The 26,108-nt window shown below is 35.9% G+C and overlaps 4 protein-coding genes across 6 annotated transcripts; 2 read left to right on the forward strand and 2 right to left on the reverse strand.

Annotated features, from left to right (window-relative positions):
• Positions 1-9,209: 9,209 nt before the first annotated feature.
• Positions 9,210-12,364, reverse strand: Rab40 (RAS oncogene family member Rab40). The gene is made up of 4 exons (XM_076798780.1): positions 11,827-12,364; positions 11,078-11,271; positions 10,594-10,816; positions 9,210-10,516 (listed from the first exon to the last, which is right to left on the reverse strand). The coding sequence occupies exons 1-4, from the start codon at positions 11,984-11,986 to the stop codon at positions 10,215-10,217; spliced, it is 879 nt and encodes a 292-aa protein (XP_076654895.1). The 5' UTR covers positions 11,987-12,364; the 3' UTR covers positions 9,210-10,214.
• Positions 12,365-13,403: 1,039 nt separating this feature from the next.
• On the forward strand, positions 13,404-14,951 carry LOC143360188 (coiled-coil domain-containing protein 25). Its single transcript, XM_076798800.1, has 5 exons — positions 13,404-13,559; positions 13,681-13,728; positions 13,804-13,895; positions 14,099-14,481; positions 14,601-14,951. The coding sequence occupies exons 1-5, from the start codon at positions 13,535-13,537 to the stop codon at positions 14,680-14,682; spliced, it is 630 nt and encodes a 209-aa protein (XP_076654915.1). The 5' UTR covers positions 13,404-13,534; the 3' UTR covers positions 14,683-14,951.
• A 260-nt stretch (positions 14,952-15,211) lies between these two features.
• Positions 15,212-17,462, reverse strand: Tgt (tRNA-guanine transglycosylase). The gene is made up of 8 exons (XM_076798798.1): positions 17,196-17,462; positions 16,824-16,979; positions 16,675-16,764; positions 16,431-16,584; positions 16,202-16,334; positions 15,953-16,114; positions 15,709-15,877; positions 15,212-15,606 (listed from the first exon to the last, which is right to left on the reverse strand). The coding sequence occupies exons 2-8, from the start codon at positions 16,956-16,958 to the stop codon at positions 15,262-15,264; spliced, it is 1,188 nt and encodes a 395-aa protein (XP_076654913.1). The 5' UTR covers positions 16,959-16,979; positions 17,196-17,462; the 3' UTR covers positions 15,212-15,261.
• A 1,815-nt stretch (positions 17,463-19,277) lies between these two features.
• Positions 19,278-25,774, forward strand: LOC143360725 (FACT complex subunit spt16-like). 3 transcript variants are annotated; one of them, XM_076799832.1, is made up of 13 exons: positions 19,278-19,423; positions 20,019-20,123; positions 20,479-20,643; positions 20,742-20,894; positions 20,982-21,128; positions 21,239-21,505; positions 21,573-23,528; positions 23,757-23,835; positions 23,916-24,084; positions 24,212-24,310; positions 24,421-24,486; positions 24,557-24,673; positions 24,767-25,774. In XM_076799832.1, the coding sequence occupies exons 1-13, from the start codon at positions 19,355-19,357 to the stop codon at positions 24,771-24,773; spliced, it is 3,399 nt and encodes a 1,132-aa protein (XP_076655947.1). In that variant the 5' UTR covers positions 19,278-19,354; the 3' UTR covers positions 24,774-25,774. The 3 variants fall into 3 exon arrangements, with proteins under 3 accessions (XP_076655947.1, XP_076655948.1, XP_076655949.1); XM_076799833.1 differs by lacking the exon at positions 24,421-24,486; XM_076799834.1 differs by lacking the exons at positions 19,278-19,423; positions 20,019-20,123 and adding an exon at positions 20,253-20,383.
• The last annotated feature ends 334 nt before the right edge of the window (positions 25,775-26,108 follow it).

Consider the following 26,108-nt stretch of genomic DNA (forward strand, 5'->3'; position numbering starts at 1 on the left):
AAAAAATGTTCAAAACTAGTTATTATAAATATTGTTGTTCAATCTTTTATCAATCCCAAATAATTAAATTTATTAGAATATATACTCTGCAAATGAAAAGCAATATCAGAAGTAGATTGAACAGGTAGCTATTAAATAGTCAAATGAAATTAGTGATATCAACGTCGTATTTTATATTAAATTTAAACTACGTTCTTACTTTTGGCTAATATTGAACTAATTTAATGTCTTATAATTATGTTATTACACTGTTGTAGTTGTAATTGCACAGGGAAGAAGACTGATGTAGTAGAAAGAACAAGAAAAAAGTGTTTAACGAAAAAAAAAATCATTCCATGCGGGATTCGATCCGGGACCAAAATATTCTCAGCCGGAGACGTTACGTTATTATTATTATTATTACATTACGTCTCCTTCGATGCACTCGCGTAACAGCCGTAATGGAATTAAGAGGAAACAACATTCTTTTGTCTCATTCATCATATGAATCCTCGACATGAGATTTAAAATTATATCAGCAACAGCGCCATTGCAGAATATCGGTTCCACAATATTAGTTCTGAATGATACGGTAGGATGTGACACGGAATGGTACGGGGGCTCTAGACAGCTCTAGAGCCCCCCGAGCATGAGACAGAAAAATGAATTGGGTGATTGGTCTACTCCTATACCTCGTCTGTGTCGCTACCTAAATAGAACATTTGCTCGTGAATTACGGAAAAACGTCAGTGACAGAGGCAATAAATAAACGTATAATGCGTAGAATGAAAATAATTATCTTTTATTGTATAATTTCATTACACTCTTATTGCCTTCTTATTTTCCATATTGTTCACCATTGTAATCATTATTTTATAATCGATATATCGAATAAATCCGCTTCGAATAAAAAAAATTATCTTTTTTCGTCAGATAAATTCTCGTCGAATAAAATTATTTATTCGATACTCATCGAATAAAGATACTTTTTTTATTCGAACCTTCAAATAAGGAATAAAAATTTTTTTTATCTTTACTAGTTATTCGAAATTTTTATTTAAATAAATATTTTGCCCAACTCTGGCATTTTGCATTATCGAGCAATGAATCGCCGCATCACGGACCCTTGCGATTCTCGCAGTTACACGTACACGCCGACCTAGCGGTGTGTGAGTGTGCCGAGGCACGGCTGTTCGAACGAAGCTACGGCAGGCATCATGCAACCGATTAATGAAAAATGTTGCTCGAGAAAGCAAAAGTAGGACCTGTCTGATGGCGAGCGCTCTAGATTTATCTTTTATCTAGCGCTTTTGATTACTGATAAGCCCCATCTTTGCATTATCGAGGAATAATTCGCGGCATCCCGGACCCTTGCTATTCTCATCAGTACACGTACACGTCGACCTGGTGGTGTGTGAGTGTGTTCGCGGCACGGCTGTCGAACGAAGCTACGGCAGCGCCGTTGTTTACGATGTCGGCCACTTTTGTCAGGGATCATGCGACCGAATCAGAGAGGACTCGGAAAATGTCACTCGACACTGAATGTGGAAAGTGCACCCAGCTCCCCATACTGGACGAAAATGTTACTATTTAGCTTCTTCTAGCGGCCGTTATAGCGGTACTATCGATTGTTCAAGGCCACCTGGGAAAACTGGTCACGGGGGCTGGCAGTCTTTATATATATCAGAGAGGAATGAGAGTGCTCACGCCCGGGTTTTCGGCGTTCCCGATATAGTGCTGACATCTGCTCAGCCTTAGCATGGCACAGAACCGGTCAGTCTTTTAGCATGGCACAGAACCGGTCAGTCTTTCCTGGAACAGAACCGGTCAGTCTTTTAGCATAAGACTGAACGCACATTATTTTTTTAACCAGGATTAGAACGTACAGCTTAATTGTTTTATATGAAATATGTAACTAACATGTAAATCTTGTGTACAAAATCTCTAATTAATATAAATTAAGAATAATATTAATTGTAATGATACGTATTTTATTTTTTTCCAATTTTGTAGTTGCAAACTCTAGTTGTAAAAAATGGAAAATCCGGAAAAATTCGAACAAATACAGATTTCATATCGAAGTTTAAAAGCGACCAACCTGAATATTAATTTAATAATGAGCTATTGTCATCAACACTATCTTAATTTTTTTCATATATTTAGCTACTGTTATTACTAATTAAAAAAATTTTCTTTCATGAATAAATATTTTTTTCCGCCTCAACACCATAAGATTTTTACTAGATGACTTTAAAAACACATTAGAACTATTTTTAAATAATTTTACTCGAAAACATTCTAGTTTACTCTTTATTTCACCGTTCTACTAATTTTTTATGGGCTGCATTGCAGCTCTGCTTAACACCCCTTTACGACCCAATACCATGGTACCATCCATATTCAAGGAAGAACAATTTTTTGCGACGATCATTGAAAAAATAAAAGTGTTTCCTTCATTTCAGTGCTTTAGTGCGTTGGTGACGTAGCGCCCAGCACACCTACCTGTGTTCTGTGTCACATCTGGAGTTTTATGGTACGCTAACAATCCCTATTGAGTCGCAAGCCAGACCATACAAACGAATGCATCCACAACTTCCAGAGACCTGCCTCCAAAACTAATTAAAGGAAGGCTAGACAGTGTACTAAACTCCTCAAAAGAGGTGGATTCCAGTCGCTCGTGTCATAAACCGCATTCGATACTTCATCGACAGGGTGATTACACACGTCACATAATTTTTATTTTCTAATTTTGTCAAAGTAGTATATATAACAGAATCATACAAGTGTCTACAATTACTTGAAATCCAAAATACAGAGCGTTTCTTCCTCTGCGACTGTAAAAAAAGGACTTTAAAAGAATGTTTAGATAACAGGTGGGCTGTCCTTCCAAAAGGCACCTGTGGTCAGAATTGGGCATTATTTAGATAAAAAATTATTTAAACAACGATTCGAAGGTTCGAATAAAAAAAGTATCTTTATTCGACGAGTATCAGATAAATAATTTTATTCGACGAGAATTTATCCTACGAATAAAGATAATTTTTTTTATTCGAAGCGGATTTATTCGAACTTCGAATAATTTTTTCATCTTTTATCTGTATCTTTTATTCGAAGGCTTCGAATAAATCTTCGAATAACTTTTGCCGAGCGCCGAGCATCAAAGACTCAGCGACGACAGACGACATACAATGTAAGCGGATGGAGAATCGCGCACGAATGAAAGTTTAAACTTTTAGATTTTTCAACATATCCTCATAAAATTGTGACGACCGAATGGATGGGATTTTCCTGGTGAAAATGAGGTCAAATTCGAGTGTAATCGAACAAGTTTCACTGAATCAGAACAATATTGTTAATACGAATGAATTGTAGAGCTTGTTCCGATCGAAATGAGTCCAAACACGACATCATTTGGAGTGTCTTTAATGAGATTGTAATTTTTATCGTAACATTACGTATCAGTGAAACTTGTTCGATTACACTCGAATTTGACCTCATTTTCATCAGGAAAATCCCCTCCATTCGCTCGTCACAATTTTATGAGGATATGTTGAAAAATCTAAAAGTTTAAACTTTCATTCGTGCGCGATTCTCCATCCGCTTACATTGTATGTCGTCTGTCGTCGCTGGGTCTTCGACGTTCGGCGCTCGTCGGTCCTCGTCGGCCGTCGTCGCCGTTTATTAGTCGAGCTGGCAAAAGTTAAAAATGCTAAATACAGTCAAATTTGTACCGTGTTTAGTGTCATATTAATCAGAAGAATGCCACGAATTAGTTGGCGCAAGTCCCATAAAAATATCATGAAAAACAATGAAGTTTTGCAATTGGATTGGTAGTTCTTTCACACCGATCTCTCGGGACTCCGCGAGCTCGGAACTTCAAAGACCAGCGACCGACCAACAGCCTACAATGTAAGCGGATGGAGAATCGATCATTATTGGCAATTTATGCTTTTATGTTTTGAATCAGAACAACATTGTTAATACGAATGAATTGTAGAGCTTATCCCGATCAAAATGAGTCCAAACACGACATCATTTGGACTGTCTTTAATGCCGTTTTGATAGTGTAAAGGCTATTCGATTTCAAATTCGCCAATTTCGAAACGCCTTGATCAAAATTGGCAACAACGCATCTGACAATAAATTGAAAATTGAGATTTTGTCTATTATGCGCAAGATAAATGAATTTGAATTTATTACCAGTTTTATCATTTGGTACGAAATATTATCAAAAATTAACATCGTCAGCAAAGTATTGCACAATCAAAAGATGCACATCGATTTGGCCACGAAGCATCTGAAAGGTCTTAACGTATTCTTTGCGGAATACAGAAATGAAGGATTTAGCAAAGCTATGATCGCAGCAAATAAAGTTGCAAAGGAAATGGACATAACACCAGATTTCAAATCATCATACCTTCTCGGTAATTTTTGTATGCGTTTATTACAAAAAGACTTCTCCAATTTGTATTTTACATATTCCATAAAACATTACATGTGTGAAACATAAAAAAAAATACATATAAAATACATATTTAGAAAGTAAAAAATAGTTCGGAAGTTTATATTTAAACAATTACGTTTTAATAAAAAAGATCCATGAGAATTAATTAAAAATTATTGTTTAACAAAAAATGCGATCTGCGATCCAGGTTTGTACATAGAGTAGCTTGCTGAGACGGCAAAATTTTCCGGGTTTTCACCGGGTGTGTACGCGTTGCCGAAGACGGGCGGGAAGGTTGACCCGAACCCCAGTACATGGTCGTGACCAGCTGTTTTCGTGGCTGTAAAATAATTTAGTTTGTTTTAATTTGGAGCCTTTCTTGTTCCACGACGGAACAATGAGCGAACACAGAGTTAATCGTGTTCGATAATTGAGAGAAGATACTTCCTCAGTTACATATCCAAGTAATTAAAATATTCACTTGCACTGTTGTTTATATATATGTAAAGGGTTCCATATTTATATTCTATAATCTGCTCTGTGCTAATTTTTCTATATCTATGTTCACCTTTTGTATTATATTTATTTTCTCCTTAAATTAGATAACGTTTCTTATTTTATTACATTCATTGTATTGTTTATTATCTGTATTATATTTATTACTTTATTTAAATAAGTAGATAATACTTATTATTTTGTTGTTCGAATGACAGTAAAAAAGGATTGTTATCAAGGTTTCTTGGAATAAATAATTCCTGAAATTTAAAAAATAAAGTTTAAGTAACTTTAGCCCGCTCTTTCTAGAATTTAAGAACCGTTCCCATACAGTTAAAATGGATTACATTAACCTTCCTTGGTTAACCCAATTTAACCCCTTGGTTATGGTTAAGCGACGGTTCGAACCCCTGTTAACGAATAACAGAATTTACGGTACGAGCGACTGAAATCCAGTGTTTTTGAGGATTTTGGCACACGGCATTTTCTGTGTTCCTTTACTTATTTTAGCCTTGGAGTCAGGCCTCTGGAAGTTGCGAATGGGTTTGCTTGTACGGTCTGACTTGCAACTCAATGTCGATTGTTAGCGTGCCATATAACTCCAGATGTGACACAGTAGGGATGTGCGGGCCGGCTCGTGAATCGGGCACTCGAATCGGGACACGTCGAGAGGCCCGAGCCTTTCGGACGACCCATGACCCGACCTCATCGAGCGCGTTCGAAAAGAATCGGACAAGTTCGGGCGAGCGAGTTATCGCAATACCCAAGATTCAACTCTGCGTTCTTTTTGAAATAAACAATGGTAATAATATTATTTCATTTGTAACTTATAACGCGATTTTTAATATATTTGATTTTTTAAATAACTACATTAGGTATATTCGGCAAGTATGTGCGTAATCTTTATTTGTATTAATATTTGAAATAATTCACGTGAAAAACTTAAAAGACAATATTCCCGGCATTCTAACGAATTTGTTTCGAATGAACTTACATATGAATCGATAATATCATTAAAATACCCTTACGGAGTTACATACACATAGAAGGTATATAAATATGGTAAATCATCATAATTTTTTGGAGGGTGATGTTATTATTAACTGCTATATGGCTTGCTTAATATCGTGTTATTTAACTTACTGAACTATCATTAACCTTACGTAAATTGTGCAACGCCTACTGACGCCGTGAATTCATTTTCTCACGTAAGCCTTGCAGGATACTGCACAAAGATCCCTTGTTCAAGGATCTTTCCCCGAAACTTGTATCGCCTTACTCCTGAGTGTCTGCCTGCGATGTGTCAATTGTCATTGAGTGGAGTACGGCTGGTCTGTCTTCTTGTTTCTAGACCCGTACCCAAGCCCGTAACAAATTCTTAAGGCCAAGCATGCCAATAAATAACTAAAAAATTACAGTGTCCCACTCATTCGTAACACAGACTCAGACATGATGTCTGAGCATGGGCAATCATGATGCCTAAACAATTCTAGAAAAATATAATATTAAATTCCCTACATTTCAATTTACATAAGATAAGTTAATTTTTAAAGTAAGTTAAATTACAATCAAAGTAAATACTTTTGTCTACACGTATAACTCCACACAATCAAATTGTACAAAAATTTTAACAGCTTACAGCTAGCAAAGATTATTCGAAGAAAATTATTCGAAGCGTTTGAATAGCAATACACATCAAATTATATCGTGTTTAGTGTCATTTTAATCAGAAAAACTCCACAAATAGGTTAATGGAAGTGCTATAAAAAATAATGAAAAATAAAGAAGTTTTGTAATTTGATTGGTGGAGTTTCACACCGATATACCTGTTCTCGCCTCGGTCGCGCGGCTGCCGTTTATTGCACCGCTGGGCGACCGAGGCTTCTGGGCCTGGGCCGACGGGGCTCGAAGCCGCTTATTCGAGCTGAAGAAATTATTCGAAATTCGGAAGAATTAGTCGTAGCCTCCGAATAACAGTACAGATAAAAAATGAAAATTTAATTTGGAGCTTCGAATATAAAACAGTATTTTTATTCGTCGGATAAATTCTCATCTAATAAAATTATTTATTCGACACTCGTCCAATAAAGATGCTTTTTTTTTATTCGAACCTTCAAATAACAAATAAAGATAAAGTATCTTTTATTCGAATTTTTATTTAAATAATTTTTATCCCAAATAATGCCCAACTCTGCGAGGGCCGTTAGCAGCGTGAAAGATTTACTTCATATTTTATTGAATTTAATTATTACAAAGAGTGTATCATGAACAAAGTGTATGCACTTTCGATGCAGTATCGAATGAGGTTTATAACACGAGCGACTGGAATCCGCCTCTTTTGAGGAGTTTATTACACACTGCATGTCTAGCCTTCCTTTAATTAGTTTTGGAGGCAGGTCTCTGGAAGTTGTGAATGCATTCGCTTGTATGGTTTGGCTTGCGACTCAATAGGGATTGTTAGAATACCATAAAATTCCAGATATGACACAGAACACAGGTAAATAGGTGTGCTGGGCGCTACGTCACCAACGCACTAAAGGACTGAAATGAAGGAAACACTTTTATTTTTTCAATGATCGTCGCAAAAAATTGTTCTTCCTTGAATATGGATGGTACCATGGTATTGAGTTGTAAAAGAGTGTTAAACAGAGCTGCAATGCAGCCCATAAAAAATTAGTAGAACGGTGAAATAAAGAGTAAACTAGAATGTTTTCGAGTAAAATTATTTAAAAATAGTTCTAATGTGTTTTTAAAGTCATCTAGTAAAAATCTTATGGTGTTGAGGCGGAAAAAAATATTTATTCATGAAAGAAAATTTTTTTTAATTAGTAATAACAGTAACTAAATATATGAAAAAAATTAAGATAGTGTTGATGACAATAGCTCATTATTAAATTAATATTCAGGTTGGTCGCTTTTAAACTTCGATATGAAATCTGTATTTGTTCGAATTTTTCCGGATTTTCCATTTTTTACAACTAGAGTTTGCAACTACAAAATTGGAAAAAAATAAAATACGTATCATTACAATTAATATTATTCTTAATTTATATTAATTAGAGATTTTGTACACAAGATTTACATGTTAGTTACATATTTCATATAAAACAATTAAGCTGTACGTTCTAATCCTGGTTAAAAAAATAATGTGCGTTCAGTCTTATGCTAAAAGACTGACCGGTTCTGTTCCAGGAAAGACTGACCGGTTCTGTGCCATGCTAAAAGACTGACCGGTTCTGTTCCAGGAGAGACTGACCGGTTCTGTGCCATGCTAAAGCGGCGATGTCACGAAAGTGGGAACGCCGAAACCCCGGGCGTGAGCACTCTCATTCCTCTCTGTATATATCTCGTCGGTGGACCGGTTCTGTTCCAGGAAAGACTGACCGGTTCTGTGCCATGCTAAGGCTGAGCAGATGTCAGCACTATATCGGGAACGCCGAAAACCCGGGCGTGAGCACTCTCATTCCTCTCTGATATAAGCATAAGCGCATTTCGTAATTTATGCGCAGAAAAGTTCATGATAGCAATATGCCATCTAGCATTTCTTTTGAAAGACATTAATTATCAATTAATACCGGACTATTGGCAGTAGATGCCGCTACCATGTAGTTCACGTAGCCATTCCGTAAATTTTACAGTGTAAAAGATTAAATATCCAAAAGAACAGTAAGCAGCTATTAAAAGTTATTGGAACATTAACGATATTAAAATGCGGTTTTGAAAATATCATATAACGTCTATTGTACATTTAACGATACATGTGATAGACAAATAAATCATTTTTGTCGTAATTATGTAAAACAGCATTAATTAATAATAGCCGCAATTATATATATATACATATAATTTAATTTGCATCTTACATATTATAAATGCATTTTACATGTCTTCTCGATGCTATATAGTCTATTAAAAAAAAAGAAGATTCATATAAATTGTTCTTATATTTCAATAAATTTCATTCAAGTTTCTACAATTTCACATTAACACTTGCTGTTTTCAATAGAAGAGTAGATGTTATGTGAAAGGAAAGAACTTGAAAAATAGCCGAACGAGTGGAGAAAAATTACCAATGTTACAGGACACAGTAATCTTTATCAGTGAAATTTGTTGAAATATATTAATATATATCTTTTGATATTTACACGATACACAACGTAGTTTTTATAAGTCTACACTGTACAAATAAAATAATACATAACAAAACCGTTATTTAATTTAAATAATATAAAATTAAATAGTATAATTAAATGTTATTGTAAAAAATTGATTTGAGATAATAAAATTAAATACTTGAGACGAACGTTGCATTTACTGTAACACAGATACTGAAATACAAATCTTTAAGTAATACAACAAAAGTTACTTTCTCCATTCGCTATATTATTCAAAATTGAAAATTAGTGTACAAAAATCGAGGGCTTTTTCCAAACAGTTATAGATATTAATGTTGGGAACTTTATTCTTACATGCTAATGTCCAATTAGCTGCTCTAAACTATTCAACTTATATTATTCCTGGTCTACACCACAACCCTTGTAGACTTAGCAAACTTGTACTTTTCACTTCAACATTTCTTACTTTCTCCGTTTTAAAACACTTGCGCGCACCAAAATGTATCAAATACTTTGATGCCTTTTAATTAGTTGAAAAGACCAACGGCTCACAAATATATAGTAAAATAGTGCTAAACAGTATAAATCTAAAACAGACTGTTACTCGTGTACGATAAAACATCTCGACTGCATTCGAATTTCAAGTGTTCGCGATATTTTTAAAAATCTTTATGACAGACATTATACGAGAACTGATACGAAAAATATTAAGCAATCTTTTGCTTATACAAAATGCCAGATACTACAATATATTGTATATATAGTTGTAAAATAAATAGAGCACACTCATAGCAATCCACACAGAATTAATTCGGTTTAAGCACATTATCATTAGAATTATTTAATATAGTGCACGTTTAAGTTTTCGAAATTCGGAAGAATATAACGTGGAAAACTATTATATTATAACATAGAATTACTGTTACACATCGAGCATAAAAATTGTGTTCTGTGGTCATATCGAAACTTCTTGATTGTATGACAAATCACATTTCCATTTACGTGGTGAGCGATTCGTACTGTACATAGTTAGATTATTTAAGACGAAATATTACAAAATTCTTTACCACTTTTCGGATGGCACACATTTTATCAAAAACGTTATACATCAAAACAGGAAGGAAGAACGTTGATACCGTGTTGCATGTTCATTTCAGTTAACTGCAACTGGACAATTACCCTCAAGATATCGCGCAGGAATTACGACCAACGCAACTGGTACGGGAATCTGGTATGGGCGAACTACCTGATATCGACAGCCCGTTGTAACCAACCCCAACGAAACGTAATTTTCGATGGTGGGAACCGAGGCTCTTACTCGAGCTCAACAATCTGTTTCCCTTGTAACGTAACTGAGAGGTTGTCGTCATCGCGTAAGACTTCAGATGAGATTTAATAGATTTAGGCAACGGAAGCTGATCGATATCGTACACCGTTGTTCGTGCTACTATTGCACGACAGGCGAGCTCTTGAAGACTGAGAACTAGAAACCAACACAATCAGATCTTTCTGTAATAATAATACTCTTACCGAGTAATCTAAAGCAAAACAAAAAATTACCTTTATTCGATCGCCATAATCTTTCCATGCCGTTACGATGTAGCGCCATACGCGAAAGTTCCGAGAAACTTTCACGAATGTTAAAGTTACATAGGGGCGAAACTTCAAAAAACGCCATATGATTTTTAGCTGCATATGCCTCAGCGTCGCGCTCTCCGACTTGCCTCTTAAACGCTAAATGGAGACGATTTCCAACAAGTACTTTTGGTACCCCTGGAGCATGCTGTAATATGATAGAGAAAGGAACAGTTGCAACCAGTTTTCTCCGATGTTTATGTAACTTATATATGTGATAAATTGAATAAGAAACTTTATAGAACTACATTCATCACAAGGATTTTATAGAAATTGGCTAAAACCCTTTTCAATTCTCTGTTTGTTGAATCTAGCATAACTATACTTATAAAAGCAATTCCAAAAGTTCTTGAATCAAATTCCTAGCATACTTATACGCTAAAATTAAAGGTATTTAATTTGAAGGTACCTCTTCCACTTCCTTCAGCCATCTGTCGATACCGTCGAAAGACCATTTATTGGTAATGTCGTAGACTAAAATTATACCTTGTGCACCGCGAGAGTAAGATCTGATTATTGTACAAAATCTACCTTGACCCGATGTGTCCCACAACTGTAACTTTACTCTTTTCCCATCTAGTAGAATGGTGGTGGTTTTGTATGCTAAAACATAAACATTTATTTGTGTTTAATGTTCTTACATATCGCTTGTGCAACTGCAGTACTTGACAGTACAAATGATAAGTTTTTCAAAGTCCTACAGCATATTCTAACAAACGACACCTTTGTTAATCCTTTGACTGCATATAGTGCTTATAGAGACCTAAGCAAAGTACCTATTTAGATCAGAATTTGTAATAAAAGCTTGACCATACACATTGCTTCTTGCTCAATATTTTCTATAATATCGCCTTGAATACTGTATATTGTGGTGGTTGGTGCATCCGCTACATATTTGATTGCCACATTTTGTGTTAAGGCGTTTCACAGTCAAAGGGTTAAGTGCAAGCTGTCAAATGCATTTTCCATTGTTCAAATAAAGAAAGAAAACATTGTATAACGAGAGCATCATCTGTACACGAAGGCATGCTAAAGGTTAGACGAACTTGTTTGTAAAGTAAATGTACTCGCAAAAGTCTAACAAGGGAACAAATATCAAAGTTAAACAAACAAAAGAAAAAAAAAAAGAAGGAAATAGGAAAAAGTTAAAAAATATACCACTGCCGCTGCAAAACGGAGATTCGGCAGCACCATCTTCGAGTCCACTCAAGATCTCTTGCTTTCCAACGTCGCTGTCACCCACCAGTAAGAATTTAAGGAGATAGTCGTATTGCTTTTCTTGACGAGGCTTTGTTGTGCTGGCCTCACCTGCAGCCATAATATTCCTCTATTGCAAACTGTGGGCATACTGCAGGCAACCCTGTAAGCTTCGACTGCCCCGTTAATGTTTTTTGCGTTTAGAATCCGTGAACAGACGAACGTTCTCTAATGAATTTCTTTCACTAATGAAACCATAGCAGGTACAGTGGACACGAATTCGTCTCAGCAAACGACGCTTTCCCGTGTCGTCTTTTTGTTAACAGTTATTACACACGCAACGAAAGTCATAACAGAGCGACGATGGCGCTGTCTATTTTCCAATGCATCACCCGTTCTATATTCAATTAATTTGATGATCTGCTGTCACAAATTTTTCGAAGGTCAAGTACGTTCAACGAATAAGCACAAACTAATAAGGCGATTACAAAATGCAGCGACAACTGTTTTAAGAAAAGTGCGTTTGAAAAGGAGAGTTCTCATGCTACGTCATAGAACGAAATATACACATATAGTTGGCCAATTCACTCTTAACATCCGTAACACAGATCGCAACGCCATCTATACGAAAGTTCTGTAAACAGTTCATTTGATTGAATCTTGGACCATATACAGGGTGTCTAAAAAATGTTGTATTTCCTTGATGGGGGTAATTCTTGAGATCATTTGAAAAAACTTTTTCTTTGAGAAAATGTTCTCTGTGATTTTGTTAAGGAATTATTAACAAAAAAACACGGACCAATCAGGGCGCGGCTACAGTGGACGGATTCTGGTTCGGCCTATACCAACATCACGCTCGCCGGACCTGCCGCCGTGCCGAAGTTAGTGATGGGCACCATCGACTAAAAACTATCGACTAAACCGATAGTAGCCAACTACTATTTTCAGTCGACTGATTTTTTAGACTATCGACTGCATTTAGTAGTGGTTGGGTTACTATTTTCAGTCGACTGTTTTACATGTCGCCATCTTGAAATTTCAAATGTCAGTGTCGCACGATGAAACGAAAAGGTTAGAAATACATGATTATGACAGGACGTGCAAATATGCAAGTAATGAAATATCTAATAGATATTTCAATACTTTAATTCATATTAGATGTGAAAATCTTATTGCTATTTATGCGATGTAAACTATATATGTGATATACGTAGGCATAGACTATAGCCCGTAATCTAGACGTAACCACTAAAACGAAATTTCAGTCGACTAAAAACTATCGACTAAATATTCGAAAGTATGTAGTAACTAAATAGTAATTAGTCGATAGTTGAATTTAGTCGATAATGCCCATCACTACTGTTGCGAGATACTCTCAAATGGGCACGCACTCTTACCCAAGATAAATAAAACCATTTTCCTCTAGGTCGAACAATTCAATTCAACCGCCACAGATCTGTCGTCCTTTTAAATAGAAATAGAGAAATATCGATTACTAGCACTATCGATATTCTCGGATAGCTGAACCGTCAAACATCGATAGTTTTCGCAGGCGATATTTATCGATAATACCATCGATAGTTCTCCACCACTACTATATACATACATCTGAAAATTTGACAGATACCATTCATAACACGTGTTTTGATTTGAAATATTCGAAGCAACAATGGTATACTATTTTACAAGCGAAGGTATCATTATTTACCATGTTGCACGTTCATTGTATTTATGCGAATTTGTTACTATTATACCGCAAAAAAGCGGAAAATAACAAACAATAAGGTTAGAGTAACAATTACTTTTAAATTTCAGTTGTACAGCCGCCGGTGACATTATTTATGGGTATTGACAAGCATGAGAGTAAGTGGGAATTCTTAAAGTTCTTTCTGAATATATAAGCACTTGTTTTAATTTATATTTTGTCCGTTTCTCTAGACGAGGACCTTATAAGATGGGGTTGGCCAGAGGATGTTTGGTTTCATGTAGATAAGTATTCTTCTGCACACGTGTATCTTCGTCTTCAACTTGTAAGTATATCTTTATTAATAAGGAGGTATTGTATTATACACCGTAATTCTGATTGAAACGTTTATGCAATAATAGAAAAAATCAAGGAATCAAAAGTCTGAACTGAAGCTCCCCCTGTGTTGTATCGATAGTACTTCAAATTTGAACTGTTTTATCATCCCTATCAATTCAATAATTTGTTGTATTTATGCACTGTTTACAGGGCCAAACAATAGACGATATACCAAGCACAGTTTTAGAAGATGCGGCACAATTAGTAAAAGCAAATAGCATTGAAGGAAACAAGATAAACGATATTGACGTTGTATATACAATGTGGTCTAATCTAAAGAAAACTCAAGGCATGGAAGTAGGACAAGTTGGCTTCCATAAAGACAAAGATGTTCGTAAAATTCATGTTTCCAAACGAGTAAACACAATTGTCAACAGATTAATTAAAACAAAACGTTCGGAGGAAGTGAATTTTCAAGCAGAAAGAGAACAGCGTGACAGAAACGAAAGGGAAGACAAAAAGAAACTAATGAGGGAACAGAAGGAAAGAGAGAAAGCAGAAGAAAAGAAGAAAAAAGAAGAGGCAGAAATCAGGCAAGATTCTAGTTAATTGTAATGGCTAAATAACTAACTGTAAATGAACTAACTAATTTCTAAATGATTGAAATTAAAAAAAAAAATTTTCTAGGTTTTTACTCTTTTTTTGTTTTTAGAAGCTACAATTCCTTATTCAATACATCGAATATGATATCGAACACCGAAAATAGTGGATATGATTCAGATGACTTTATGTGATAACGTTATATACATCGTTTAATACTTTGTGCCTAACTTAGCACAGTTCTGGAGGCAACGGAAATGCATGTTTCACACAGAGATCACGTGTAAATTATAAATTGAATGTTAATACTGCATGAAAATGAAATTATTAGGCATTACAAAGACGGACAATTTTATTTATAAATACTAGTAAATACAACATAAGTGTAAATTATTCGCGTCCTACTATTATCGATAGCTACAGTTAACTATTGTAAAATATATTAAAGTTTTTAAGAAGCTTATTTCTGTATTGTGTAAAAATATTTAATGAACGATTCACCTGTTTGTAAAGCCGTTAAAAATAAACCTGGAACATTAGACCCATGAAATAGTTTCTACTTTTTAGGGTATACATTTGATTTCGCACAAAAGAAAGTTTGTGAAATTTGGATGCATAGTTACTTAAGTACTAGTGATTATAATCCATTCTTTGTGACTGATCGGTACTTTAAGAAGGACTACTCTCACTTATTTTTTGGCATCAATTTCATTACTCCATCGGTTATTATCGAATAAATATAATTAACTAAACGTGACCATCTGTACCTCTCCTCATAATAATGTAACATTAACAGCATTTAAAGCATTTACTATCCATATTGGATATTCCTTGTTCGGATACAAGTCCAACATGAATTGTTGTAAGAATTCTGGAAACCTTTGTTCCTTGATACTTTCTCGAATATCTCGCATTAGCCTCAATTGAAATGCAACATTGTGTATGGATAAGAAATGGCATGCAGCTGTTTCTATCGTTACGATTTGATGAAGATAGGCGCGCGTGTACGTTTTACACGTGCTACAGTCGCAGGTTTCATCTATGGGTCTCATATCTTTAAGATATTGCACCTGTTTCAAGTTTAATTGGCCTGTACGTATTAGCGCACAACCAAATCTCTGAAAGAGATATACAATAATATTAATAAATACTGCTAATGAATAAAATTGTATGTACATAATTGGTAATCTCTTAAAAACTTAACAATCATAATCGATTACCGCTGTTCTTGTAGGAAATACGCAATCGAACATGTCTATCCCCAATGCACAACAAACGACTAAATCGACAGCAAATCCAACTCCCATTAAATAACGTGGCTTATCTTTTGGAAGTAGATTGGTAGAAAGGAGTACCATTCTCCAAAAATCGTCTTTACTTTCTCCTCCACTAGGAGACAATAAAATCAAACTTTCAATAACTTTTCTTACATCCACCTATCAATAGCAATTCAACGATTTCTACCTTAATCCACCTACAGCAAATCCATTGACTTTGCGTTTAATCAATTGCTTTGCGCATTCTGTTCTAAGTTCAGGGTCGAGTCCACCTTGTACAATTGGAAATATACTTTGTTCGTTTGGTCTCTGATGAGCTTTTAAACACCTGTCTAACCATCTATAAGTTCTAAAAATCAATCGATCATTATGAAACTTTTCCTATAGAATGTAGAAGTTAATAAGATACTTAAATCACAAACAATACAATATTCACCTGTGCATCGCTTCTTCTATTCTTGGCCCTGTTAATGTAGTCTTGACTACATCATCGAGTTGCATCATTATGTCTGCACCTATTATGTTTTGTATTTCTATAGAGTGCTCGGGCGTCAGCATGCAATCAGATTCTAAGAAATATTAGAAAACTATTAAAGAACTTTACCTAAGTATATATATATATCGAAATATATATCATCGATTAACTGTTCTTAAATATTAACTACCATTATAGGGCGATTTAAACTGAACACCTTCTTCTGTAATTTTTGCAAGTTCTAATAGCGATACCATTTGAAAACCACCGGAATCTGTTAGTAATGCTCTCTTCCAATTCATAAAATTGTGTAATCCACCAGCATTTTGCATAACAAAATGACCCTGAATTAAAATTTCTATATTTGTAATATATTTCAAAAGTATAAACTCTTTATGGAAGATTAATATGTTATCATAATATTTTTAACTTACGGGTCTTGTTCCAAGATGATATGTGTTCCCCAAAATGATCTGACAGTCTAATTTCTCTAACTGTTGCGGCAATAAACCTTTCAAGGTGCCCTAAGACATTAAAGCTTAAATAAACAATTTATTAAACCACTCGATGCAGCTTAACTCACCTGGGTTCCTACTGGCATAAATACTGGAGTATCCACAGGATAATGAATAAGAGTCATTCTCGCAACTCTAGCTTTCGTTGTTGGGCACTCGTGAAAAATTTCGAAGGTTAACGGTGATTTTGTAGTACTTGTCATGTTTCTTCCAGTTTTGTTCTTCTGTAATAAACAATAACAATTTTGTTTCTTTATTAACACATGTCTATAACATTCCTACATATGTAAAGTAATATTCTTGAGGTTATGTTGATAGAGAAATATTGTATTTATATTTAATTAGAGATTATGACAAATATAAAAAGCACAATAGCAAAATAGATCATTTTCTACAAATGCTTTTATACATTAATATTAACGCATGTATCGGTAACATACAATCAATATAAATGAAACGAAGTGTTTGTCAACTCTGCTACACGTGGCGTTGGATAAGACACGATCTCACTTTTGTTTCTTCGTACAAATTAAAAACAAACTCCTACGAATAAATCTAGTAAAAATGTGGTATCATTAGTATGGGAAGATTTTCCGAATCTCATTCGATTTTTCAAATCCGAGTAAAAGTTCTATATTAAATTAAAATTCGCGCCAATTGTCTGTTCGAAAAAGCAGAACGAAAACACGCCTATCGACAACCTATCGATTAGTGCAGACTATCGATATTTTTTTGTACTTTACACTGCACATACTATACATATTTACATTATTCGATGATGTAGCTAACAATTGTAAGTAAGTACCAGAGATCTCGTATGAAACACGAAAGAAAATGTGATTATATTTAACACTAGATTTACGGAAAACTAAGAATGACTATTTTACATTACTTTATAAAAATAACATGAATGTATGTATCCAAATTTTTAGCCATTCCTTTTATTATATACAGGTGTCCCAAAAATGCTGTAATTTTTTGAAAGGGGTGACTCCTGAGGTAGTGATGGGGATTGTCGACTAAATTCAACTATCGACTAATTACTATTTAGTTACTACATACTATCGAATATTTAGTCGATAGTTTTTAGTCGACTGAAATTTCGTTTTAGTGGTTACGTCTAGATTGCGGGCTATAGTCTATGCCTACGTATATCACATATATAGTTATATCGCATAAATAGCAATAAGATTTTAACAGCTAATATGAATTAAAGTATTGAAATATCTATTACATATTTCATTACTTGTATATTTGCACGTCCTGTCATAATCATGTATTTCTAACCTTTTCATTTCATCGTGTGACACTGACATTTGAAATTTCAAGATGGCGACGTGTAAAACAGTCGACTGAAAATAGTAACCCAACCACTACTAAATTCAGTCGATAGTTTACAAAATCAGTCGACTGAAAATAGTAGTTGGCTACTATCAATTTAGTCGACAGTTTTTAGTCGATGGTGCCCATCACTATCCTGAGGTCATTTGAAATAACATTTTTCTGTGCAAAAATGTTCTCCGCGGCTTTGTGAAGGAGTTATTGGCGAAAAACACAGACCAATCAGGGCGTGGTAACAACGGACAGATTTCGGCACGGCGACAGGCACCGTTGAGCGTGGCGTTGGCATTGGTTGAGCCGGTAACCGTTCGCTATTGCCGCGCTCTGATTGGTCCGTGTTTTTCGTTAATAACTCCTTGACAAAGCGGCGGAAAACATTTTCGCAAAGGAAAAAGTTACTTCGAATGACCTCAGGAATCACCGCTTTCAAGGAAGTGCAACAGGTTTTGAGACACCCTGTATACCCAAACAAATAAATCTCAAACATTGCAATCTCAATAGTTGCAAATTAAAATTATTAGAACCAACCATTTTGACGGGCCCCGCGTAAACCTAGTATTAAAAGGGTTTCGCGTCGTCTGAATATGTTTAGCTCGTTATCGTTTATGCTGGGACTATTTATTACAGTTTTATGTCAAGTTGATTTAGCAGGAAAAACCGCGAGAGAGAGAGAGAGAGAGAGAGAGAGAGATTCGAAAAAAGGAAAGAAAAGGGAGCGTTCCCGTCCTGGGGGGCCGGATTTCTAGAGTAGTAGCGGGAAAGATGTTGTTTAATTGTCCATCTGCTGACGAGCGTAGAAATTTGCCGCCACAGCGTCGCGACAATGTCGACATCTCCCCTACAAACAAATGGGTCTGTCGCGCATGTGCGTCCAGCGCAGTAACATATCAATGTGTGAAGAAAATAGTGGGGTACTATTATTGGCGGGAAAGTACCGGAAGAATCCAGGACGAAACAATGAGACAAACATGCTACGATTTTTTGTTAAGCTATCATTAATATGTGATTGACATACACAAGTTATAGGTTCATTTTTCAAAATGAAAGTATAGCAAATTTTGCGAAATTATGCGGGATGACTAAGATTCTCTATCTTACCGAAACTTTTGCTTCACTGATGGTAAATTCGACGCGCATGCGCGAGAAAACCCTTCCAATATTCCATCACTGCATACGTCACGTTATCCGTGAGCGGTCATTTTTCCCTTGCATCTGGCAACGGCAACTATGCCAAACGTGTTGTTGAAAACAAGAAGCGATGGCAAACGTATCTGTTGACAAAGACACGTTCTTTCGGCGCATGAAGCGTCTTTACTCCGCGTGGAAGGTAAGGCTGTGATTATACAGAGAGCGGCAAGCGACAGGCGGTAAGCGGCAAGAGCGGTAAAATAATTGACGACAAAACGGCAGAGAATAAATCAAACACATTAAATATAAATGAAATAGGCTATACAAAAACTGAGCGGCATCGCGGCGACGATGAGCGGCAGCAAGTTTTGTCGCTCTGTCTTCCACTACCCAAGTATTATGTTTGTTATTTCAGTAAGTATCCAAGCGGCAAGCAAATAGGTAGTTAACCATGAATACGAAAGATTATGATACCGAATCTTTCATAACTGAGATGTAGTTTAAGCTGACTGTACAGCAAGATAATCATCCAGATTATAAAAATGAGTCTATCGTAGACAAAATATGGGAAGATGTAGGAAATGCGGCATGATTTCAAAGTTCATTTGTATGTTCGTACGTCGCTCAATGTTGCCGCCGCAAATGTTTATGTTTGCCGTTTGCCGCTCACCGTTCGTCGCTCGCCGCTCTCTGTATAATCACGGCCTAAGGAACCTTTCGCAATATGTTATGTCGTTTTAAATAGCTATTGTTCCACGATAATTTGAATAATACTTTCTTTTGCGGTTCGACAGGATGGAGAAGTTGGTACAGATGACAGTTTTAGTAAAATGGATTGTCTCGTCTCCGCCGTGGGCACAGACGAGGATATTGTTTATAGTAAATCGACGGCGTTACAAGTAAGTTTCAACGTGTTTTTTACCTCTATATGCTATAGTACTACTTTACTGTTCGTGCTTCAATTATTCTCTTATAGCTAAAAATTATTGTATAACCTAATTTTTGTGATTTCATAAAGTAGGATTCCTCGAGTTTAGCATTTCATGCGAATACTTTCTATATATTCCTGTCGAAGTCATAGAGGCAGCTTGGAACAGCTCCTGTAGCTGTGCATTGTAAATTAGATGTTAATTATGTATCTAACGAAGAGCCATTAAATGTAAAATAGTTATTTCTTTCTTTGTTATGAGACTCGAGTATTCCATTATATTTTAATGATATTTATGATTCCTTAAATGTAATCAATTATTTCAGACATGGCTACTTAGTTATGAACTTACCGATACTATAATGATTCTGGCAGAAGATTCTGTCAACTTTCTGGCTAGTAAGAAGAAGATTGAATTCTTAAGGAAGTTAGAGAACCAGAAGACAGAAGAGACAGGGATGCCTCCTGTAAAACTGCTTGTGAGAGACAGAGTATGTATTCTACGCAACATGTATTTTTTTTTATAGGAGTAAGTTTACAACGCATTGCCCGATATATTTTTTAATTGTATATATGATTTTCTTTACAGAACGATGAAGACAAAGGCAACTTTGCTAAACTCATCGAGGTTATAAAGCAGAGCAAAAAGGGTAAAACATTAGGCGTCTTCTCAAAAGAAAATTATCCGGGTGCCTTTATGGATGCATGGAGGGCTGCATTGAAGTCTGAGTCATTTGATACGGTAAAATATAACCATGTGTAGAAAAGTATATCAAGAATCGATCTATTAAATCATTTTTAATTTCATTTTAAATACACTACTGTTTAGGTTGATGTGAGTGCTGCAGCTGCGTACGTAATGTGTGCAAAAGAGGATGCTGAAATTCTTACCATAAAGAAAGCATGTCTAGTGTCCGTAGATGTTTTCACAAAGTACCTTAAAGATCAGATTATGGAAATTATAGACTCTGACAAAGTAAATAAAATTTCTTAGAGCGACGTAAAATTGTAACAAAAAGAAGTATCAACAGTATCGTTGACAGAAGAAGTATCGTTAACAGTAACGTGCAATTATCTTAATTTCAGAAAGTTAAACATTCGAAGCTTGCAGAAGGTGTAGACGCAGCTATAACAAATAAAAAGTATGTAACTGGCGTTGATATTACCCAAGTAGACATGTGTTATCCAGCGATAATACAAAGCGGTGGAAACTATTCCCTGAAATTCAGTGTTGTCAGTGATAAGAACACTTTGCACTTCGGTGTTATTGTTTGTTCACTTGGAGCACGATACAAGTCTTATTGTTCTAATATAGTCAGAACGCTGTTGGTGAATCCTACGAAAACGATCGAGGTAAATTTTCTATTTTCATAATTTTTAAACTGTACGTAAATGATAGTAATATACATGTTTATCTTAGGACAATTACAATTTCCTTTTACTATTGGAAGAGGAAATTCTGAAGAAACTGACGTCAGGAGTAAAGATAAGCGATGTATACGAAGCAGGCGTAAAATTCGTGAAAGACGAGAAACCAAATATGTTGGACCATTTAACCAAAAATTTTGGATTTGCTATGGGTATTGAATTTAGAGAAAGCTCCTTGCTTATCGGTCCAAAGACCCATGCGGTAGTGAAGAAAGGCATGGTGTTTAACGTTAACGTCGGATTGTCGAATCTCGTCAATTCGGAAGCTAACGAGAAAGAAGGAAAAGTATATGCGCTCTTTGTTGGTGACACTGTCATGGTTAATGACGGTCAATCGGCTACGAACTTGACACCATCGAAGAAGAAAGTGAAAAATATTGGTATATTCGTGAAAGATGAGGAGGAAGAAGAGGAAGAGGGAAGTGGGAAAGAAAATGAACCTAAGCCTGAGATTCTCGGCCGTGGTAAAAGGACTGCGGTCATAGAATCCAAGTTGAGGACGGAGCACAGTTCGGAAGAGAAAAGAAAGCAACATCAGAAAGAGCTGGCACAACAATTGAATGAACTAGCAAAAGCTCGGTTAGCTCAACAATCTGGTGGAAAAGAACAGGAGAAGATTCGAAAATCGACGGTGTCTTATAAAAGTCTAAGTCACATGCCTCGTGAACCAGAAGTGAAAGAGCTCAAGTTATACGTTGACAAAAAATATGAAACAGTCATTCTACCGATTTTTGGTATTCCCGTGCCCTTCCACATATCTACCATCAAAAATATCTCTCAATCTGTCGAAGGAGATTACACGTATTTGAGAATAAACTTTTTTCATCCTGGTGCCACAATGGGACGTAACGAAGGTGGAACTTATCCGCAACCAGATGCTACATTCGTCAAGGAAGTAACATATCGAAGTACAAACACCAAAGAGCCTGGTGAAATTTCAGCACCATCGTCCAATTTAAACACAGCCTTTAGATTGATTAAAGAAGTCCAAAAGAAATTCAAGAATAGAGAAGCAGAAGAAAGAGAAAAAGAAGATCTTGTGAAGCAAGACACGTTGATATTATCGCAAAACAAGGGTAACCCTAAGTTGAAGGACTTGTATATTCGACCGAATATAGTCTCGAAAAGAATGACCGGAGGTTTGGAAGCGCATGTCAACGGGTTCCGTTATACTTCGGTCAGAGGGGATAAAGTTGATATTCTTTACAATAATATTAAGAACGCTTTCTTCCAACCATGCGACGGAGAGATGATTATATTGCTTCATTTCCACTTGAAACACGCGATAATGTTTGGGAAAAAGAAGCACGTGGATGTACAGTTTTATACGGAAGTTGGTGAGATCACGACTGATTTAGGGAAGCATCAGCACATGCATGATCGCGACGATCTCGCTGCTGAGCAATCCGAGCGGGAACTTAGGCATAAATTGAAAACTGCTTTCAAGAGTTTCTGCGAGAAGGTCGAGAGCATGACTAAACAAGAAATCGAATTCGATACGCCGTTCCGGGAGCTGGGATTCCCAGGAGCGCCCTTCAGAAGTACTGTTCTTTTGCAACCTACCAGCGGATGTTTAGTCAACCTTACAGAATGGCCTCCTTTCGTTATCACATTAGAGGATGTTGAACTGGTCCATTTCGAGAGAGTACAATTCCACCTGAAGAACTTCGATATGATCTTCGTCTTCAAAGACTATCACAGAAAAGTCGCGATGCTGAACGCCATTCCTATGAACTTGCTGGATCATGTAAAGGAATGGTTGAACTCCTGCGACATTAGATACACGGAGGGTGTACAGTCTCTGAATTGGACTAAAATCATGAAAACAATTACGGACGACCCGGTTGGTTTCTTCGACAATGGCGGCTGGACATTTTTGGACCCAGAGAGCGATGCAGAAAACGATGAGGTGGAAGACGAAGAGGAGGAAGAAGACGATGCTTACGAGGTTTGGAATATATTTATGTGGGGAACCTGCAGAACAACCTTCTCATTTGCATATTAGCGGCGTTCTCGTTTAGTTTCCGAGATAGTCGCGAAAAACTGCAAAAGCCAAAGTTGTTCAAAATGTTCAGATTTATAACATATCTAGAAACTATTCTGTAGATTCACCATTTATGTATGCAGTTATTTGTAGAAATTTTATCAAACTAATTCTAATATTCTGTTCGTCTAGCCGTCTGATTTCGACAGTGAAGAGGAATCTGACGATGATTCTGAATACTCCGAAGCGTCTGAAGACAGCGACAGTGAACGTAATTGATTGCTCTTAATTATTTGCCATGGACAGCAACAAAAGTCAAGTTTTTGTTTACAAAACCCTTTTGATTTTTAGAGGAAGAATTGGGTAGTTCTGAAGAATCGGGTAAAGATTGGTCAGATTTGGAACGAGAGGCAGCTGAAGAAGACAAAGAAAGAGGGGACGAACAATTCCGCGATGATTATAACTCTAGCAAAAAGAAGAAATCTAACCGAAAACATTCACCCTCACCGTCGAAAGACAGGTAATTCAGTTATTATTAATTACTATTATTAACTAGTATTTATTAACTTTCCCCTTTAAGCCAGTATAATTATTTCTACTTGTATACAAATGAAACTCACTTTGTTTCTGTTGTACATTCGTTACAGACATAACTCAAAACACAAGAGCTCTTCCAGTAGTAAAGACAAAAGTAAATCTTCGTCTAGCGGTAAAGACAAAAAATCCTCGTCGTCGGACAAGCACAGGTAAGTGATCGCACCGATGTTTTGTGCAGTTTGTATGTGTTCAGAGCTTTAATTTAGAACGCTAAGACTTGTTATAAAATTATATTAAGTCTATGCTTCAACAATTAAAGATCGGATCGATCACGGAGTGGAGGATCACACAAGAAAGTGTCTCCTTCCAAATCGTCCAAACACAGGTGATTAATATGAAAGTTTGTCCTGTAAACGGTATCGTATTTCATGTTTTCTTTTTCTCTGTTTGCGCAGTCCCAAGAAGGGCGACAGACACGACAAACACAAATCAAGTCATTCTTCATCTAGCAGTAAGAAACGATCTCGCGAAGACAGTTCCGAAAGGAACGACAGGGGGTCGAAGAGGTCTAGGTATGTAAAAATCATTTTTTCATATGTATATTCGTTGCGGATTTATTGTCATATCATTCTAATATTATTTTCACTATGTTTTATATTTTACAGAAAGTGAAAAACATTGCCTCACGCGCTGGAAACAAAGCACATACAAAAATAAAAACACCAAGTTGATTCTCCTTTAAGCTTTCTTACTCGTGGTACGTCGATTAAGTTATAAGAACAGTACATTTTCTTGCATTGACTTTTTTTAATGGTTGGTGAACGATTTCATTGATATTACGTGGATGTTCGATGCCGAACTTCCAAATGCATCTATTACTTGGCGCACAGTGATAGCGATTAATACGTGTGAACTGGTTCTTCATTGATTTCTCGTAAATTTCTATACGGATGTTTACATTAAGTCTTTGTTATTTGTACATAAACGTTTCATTTAAATAAGAAGCTCGACTTCGATAATATAGCTACTAACACGGAACTATTTCATTCCATTATACGATAACTAGACTGCAGATGTTCACAGAATTTCACGTTCTTGATATTCTGAATCATGAGCACAGAAATTCAATCATCGGATATTTATGTGGAAGTTTCTATCCAAGTAAAATTGTAAGTAATCGACTGCGAACATCGGTAGTCTAGTAACAACTTATTACGTTGGTGAAACTGGATTAAAAAGCCAAACAATATTCATTGTACAGGTAGTGTCTGGAAGGAAAATTGTTTCGTCTGTTGTAATAACGTTCACCAACGAAAATGGGCATACATGTTGACTCGTGACTACTGTAGCGAGGAGTAACTTGTAGGTACAATCGTAACACGGCCTCAATGCAAGACAATGCACTAGTGATAACCTTCGTACATAAGATATCCAGAACATAGATATTAAGTCACTAAGCGAAGAAAGCTGAAATGGATCAAAAAAGAACCCTTTGATAATTACGTTCGCATTGTTCTGAGATTTGTACCTTGGTAAACGAAATAAATACTTTTTAAGTTATTTATCATTAATGTACAAATAATTGTCATTCATCGCCGCGGAGCGTCCGCAAAGCTTTTTATTTTTATATGAAGGATATTGCATTATAATAAAATCCTTGTTTAACAACTGAATATTATACGCGTTGAGAATGAAAAATATTACAAAGACCTATTCCAACCGTCTACTCAATAAGAAAACTGTTTGTAATGTGAAATAAAGATCAGTACATTGTTTTTAAACAACAACCGATTAGGACACAATGAAAAATTCATTCATCTTCGAGACGTTACGTAACGACCTTCCTGTTGAAGTCGAAAGGAGAAGAAGAAGGAAACAACGGTCGATTCCCGAGGACGGTGAAAGTGTGATGAAAGTGCAAGTTTTGCGAAACATTTCATACCCTTGGCTTATTTTTGTTTTATTTGTTCACGTGTTCGGTAACCAAACAAACTCAAAAACAAAGTT

The sequence above is a fragment of the Halictus rubicundus genome, chromosome 13 (genome assembly GCF_050948215.1).
Source record: "Halictus rubicundus isolate RS-2024b chromosome 13, iyHalRubi1_principal, whole genome shotgun sequence".
NCBI classification, from domain to species: domain Eukaryota; kingdom Metazoa; phylum Arthropoda; class Insecta; order Hymenoptera; family Halictidae; genus Halictus; species Halictus rubicundus.

Coding starts and splice junctions, on each gene's coding strand:
- Rab40 (XM_076798780.1), bottom strand. CDS start 11,986: ATGGCTGCAGGTGAGGCCAGCACAACAAAGCCTCGTCAAGAAAAGCAA. Junction 11,272..11,826: donor TCCGTTTTGCAGCGGCAGTG/GTATATTTTTTA, acceptor TTTATGTTTTAG/CATACAAAACCACCACCATT. Junction 10,517..10,593: donor ATTATGGCGATCGAATAAAG/GTAATTTTTTGT, acceptor GTTGGTTTCTAG/TTCTCAGTCTTCAAGAGCTC.
- Tgt (XM_076798798.1), bottom strand. CDS start 16,958: ATGACAAGTACTACAAAATCACCGTTAACCTTCGAAATTTTTCACGAG. Junction 16,765..16,823: donor TTATGCCAGTAGGAACCCAG/GTGAGTTAAGCT, acceptor TTAATGTCTTAG/GGCACCTTGAAAGGTTTATT. Junction 15,878..15,952: donor TTTGCTGTAGGTGGATTAAG/GTAGAAATCGTT, acceptor ATTGTCTCCTAG/TGGAGGAGAAAGTAAAGACG.
- LOC143360188 (XM_076798800.1), top strand. CDS start 13,535: ATGGTATACTATTTTACAAGCGAAG. Junction 13,560..13,680: donor ATACTATTTTACAAGCGAAG/GTATCATTATTT, acceptor TTTAAATTTCAG/TTGTACAGCCGCCGGTGACA. Junction 13,729..13,803: donor GGGTATTGACAAGCATGAGA/GTAAGTGGGAAT, acceptor CCGTTTCTCTAG/ACGAGGACCTTATAAGATGG.
- LOC143360725 (XM_076799832.1), top strand. CDS start 19,355: ATGGCAAACGTATCTGTTGACAAAGACACGTTCTTTCGGCGCATGAAG. Junction 19,424..20,018: donor GTCTTTACTCCGCGTGGAAG/GTAAGGCTGTGA, acceptor GCGGTTCGACAG/GATGGAGAAGTTGGTACAGA. Junction 21,506..21,572: donor ATCCTACGAAAACGATCGAG/GTAAATTTTCTA, acceptor TGTTTATCTTAG/GACAATTACAATTTCCTTTT.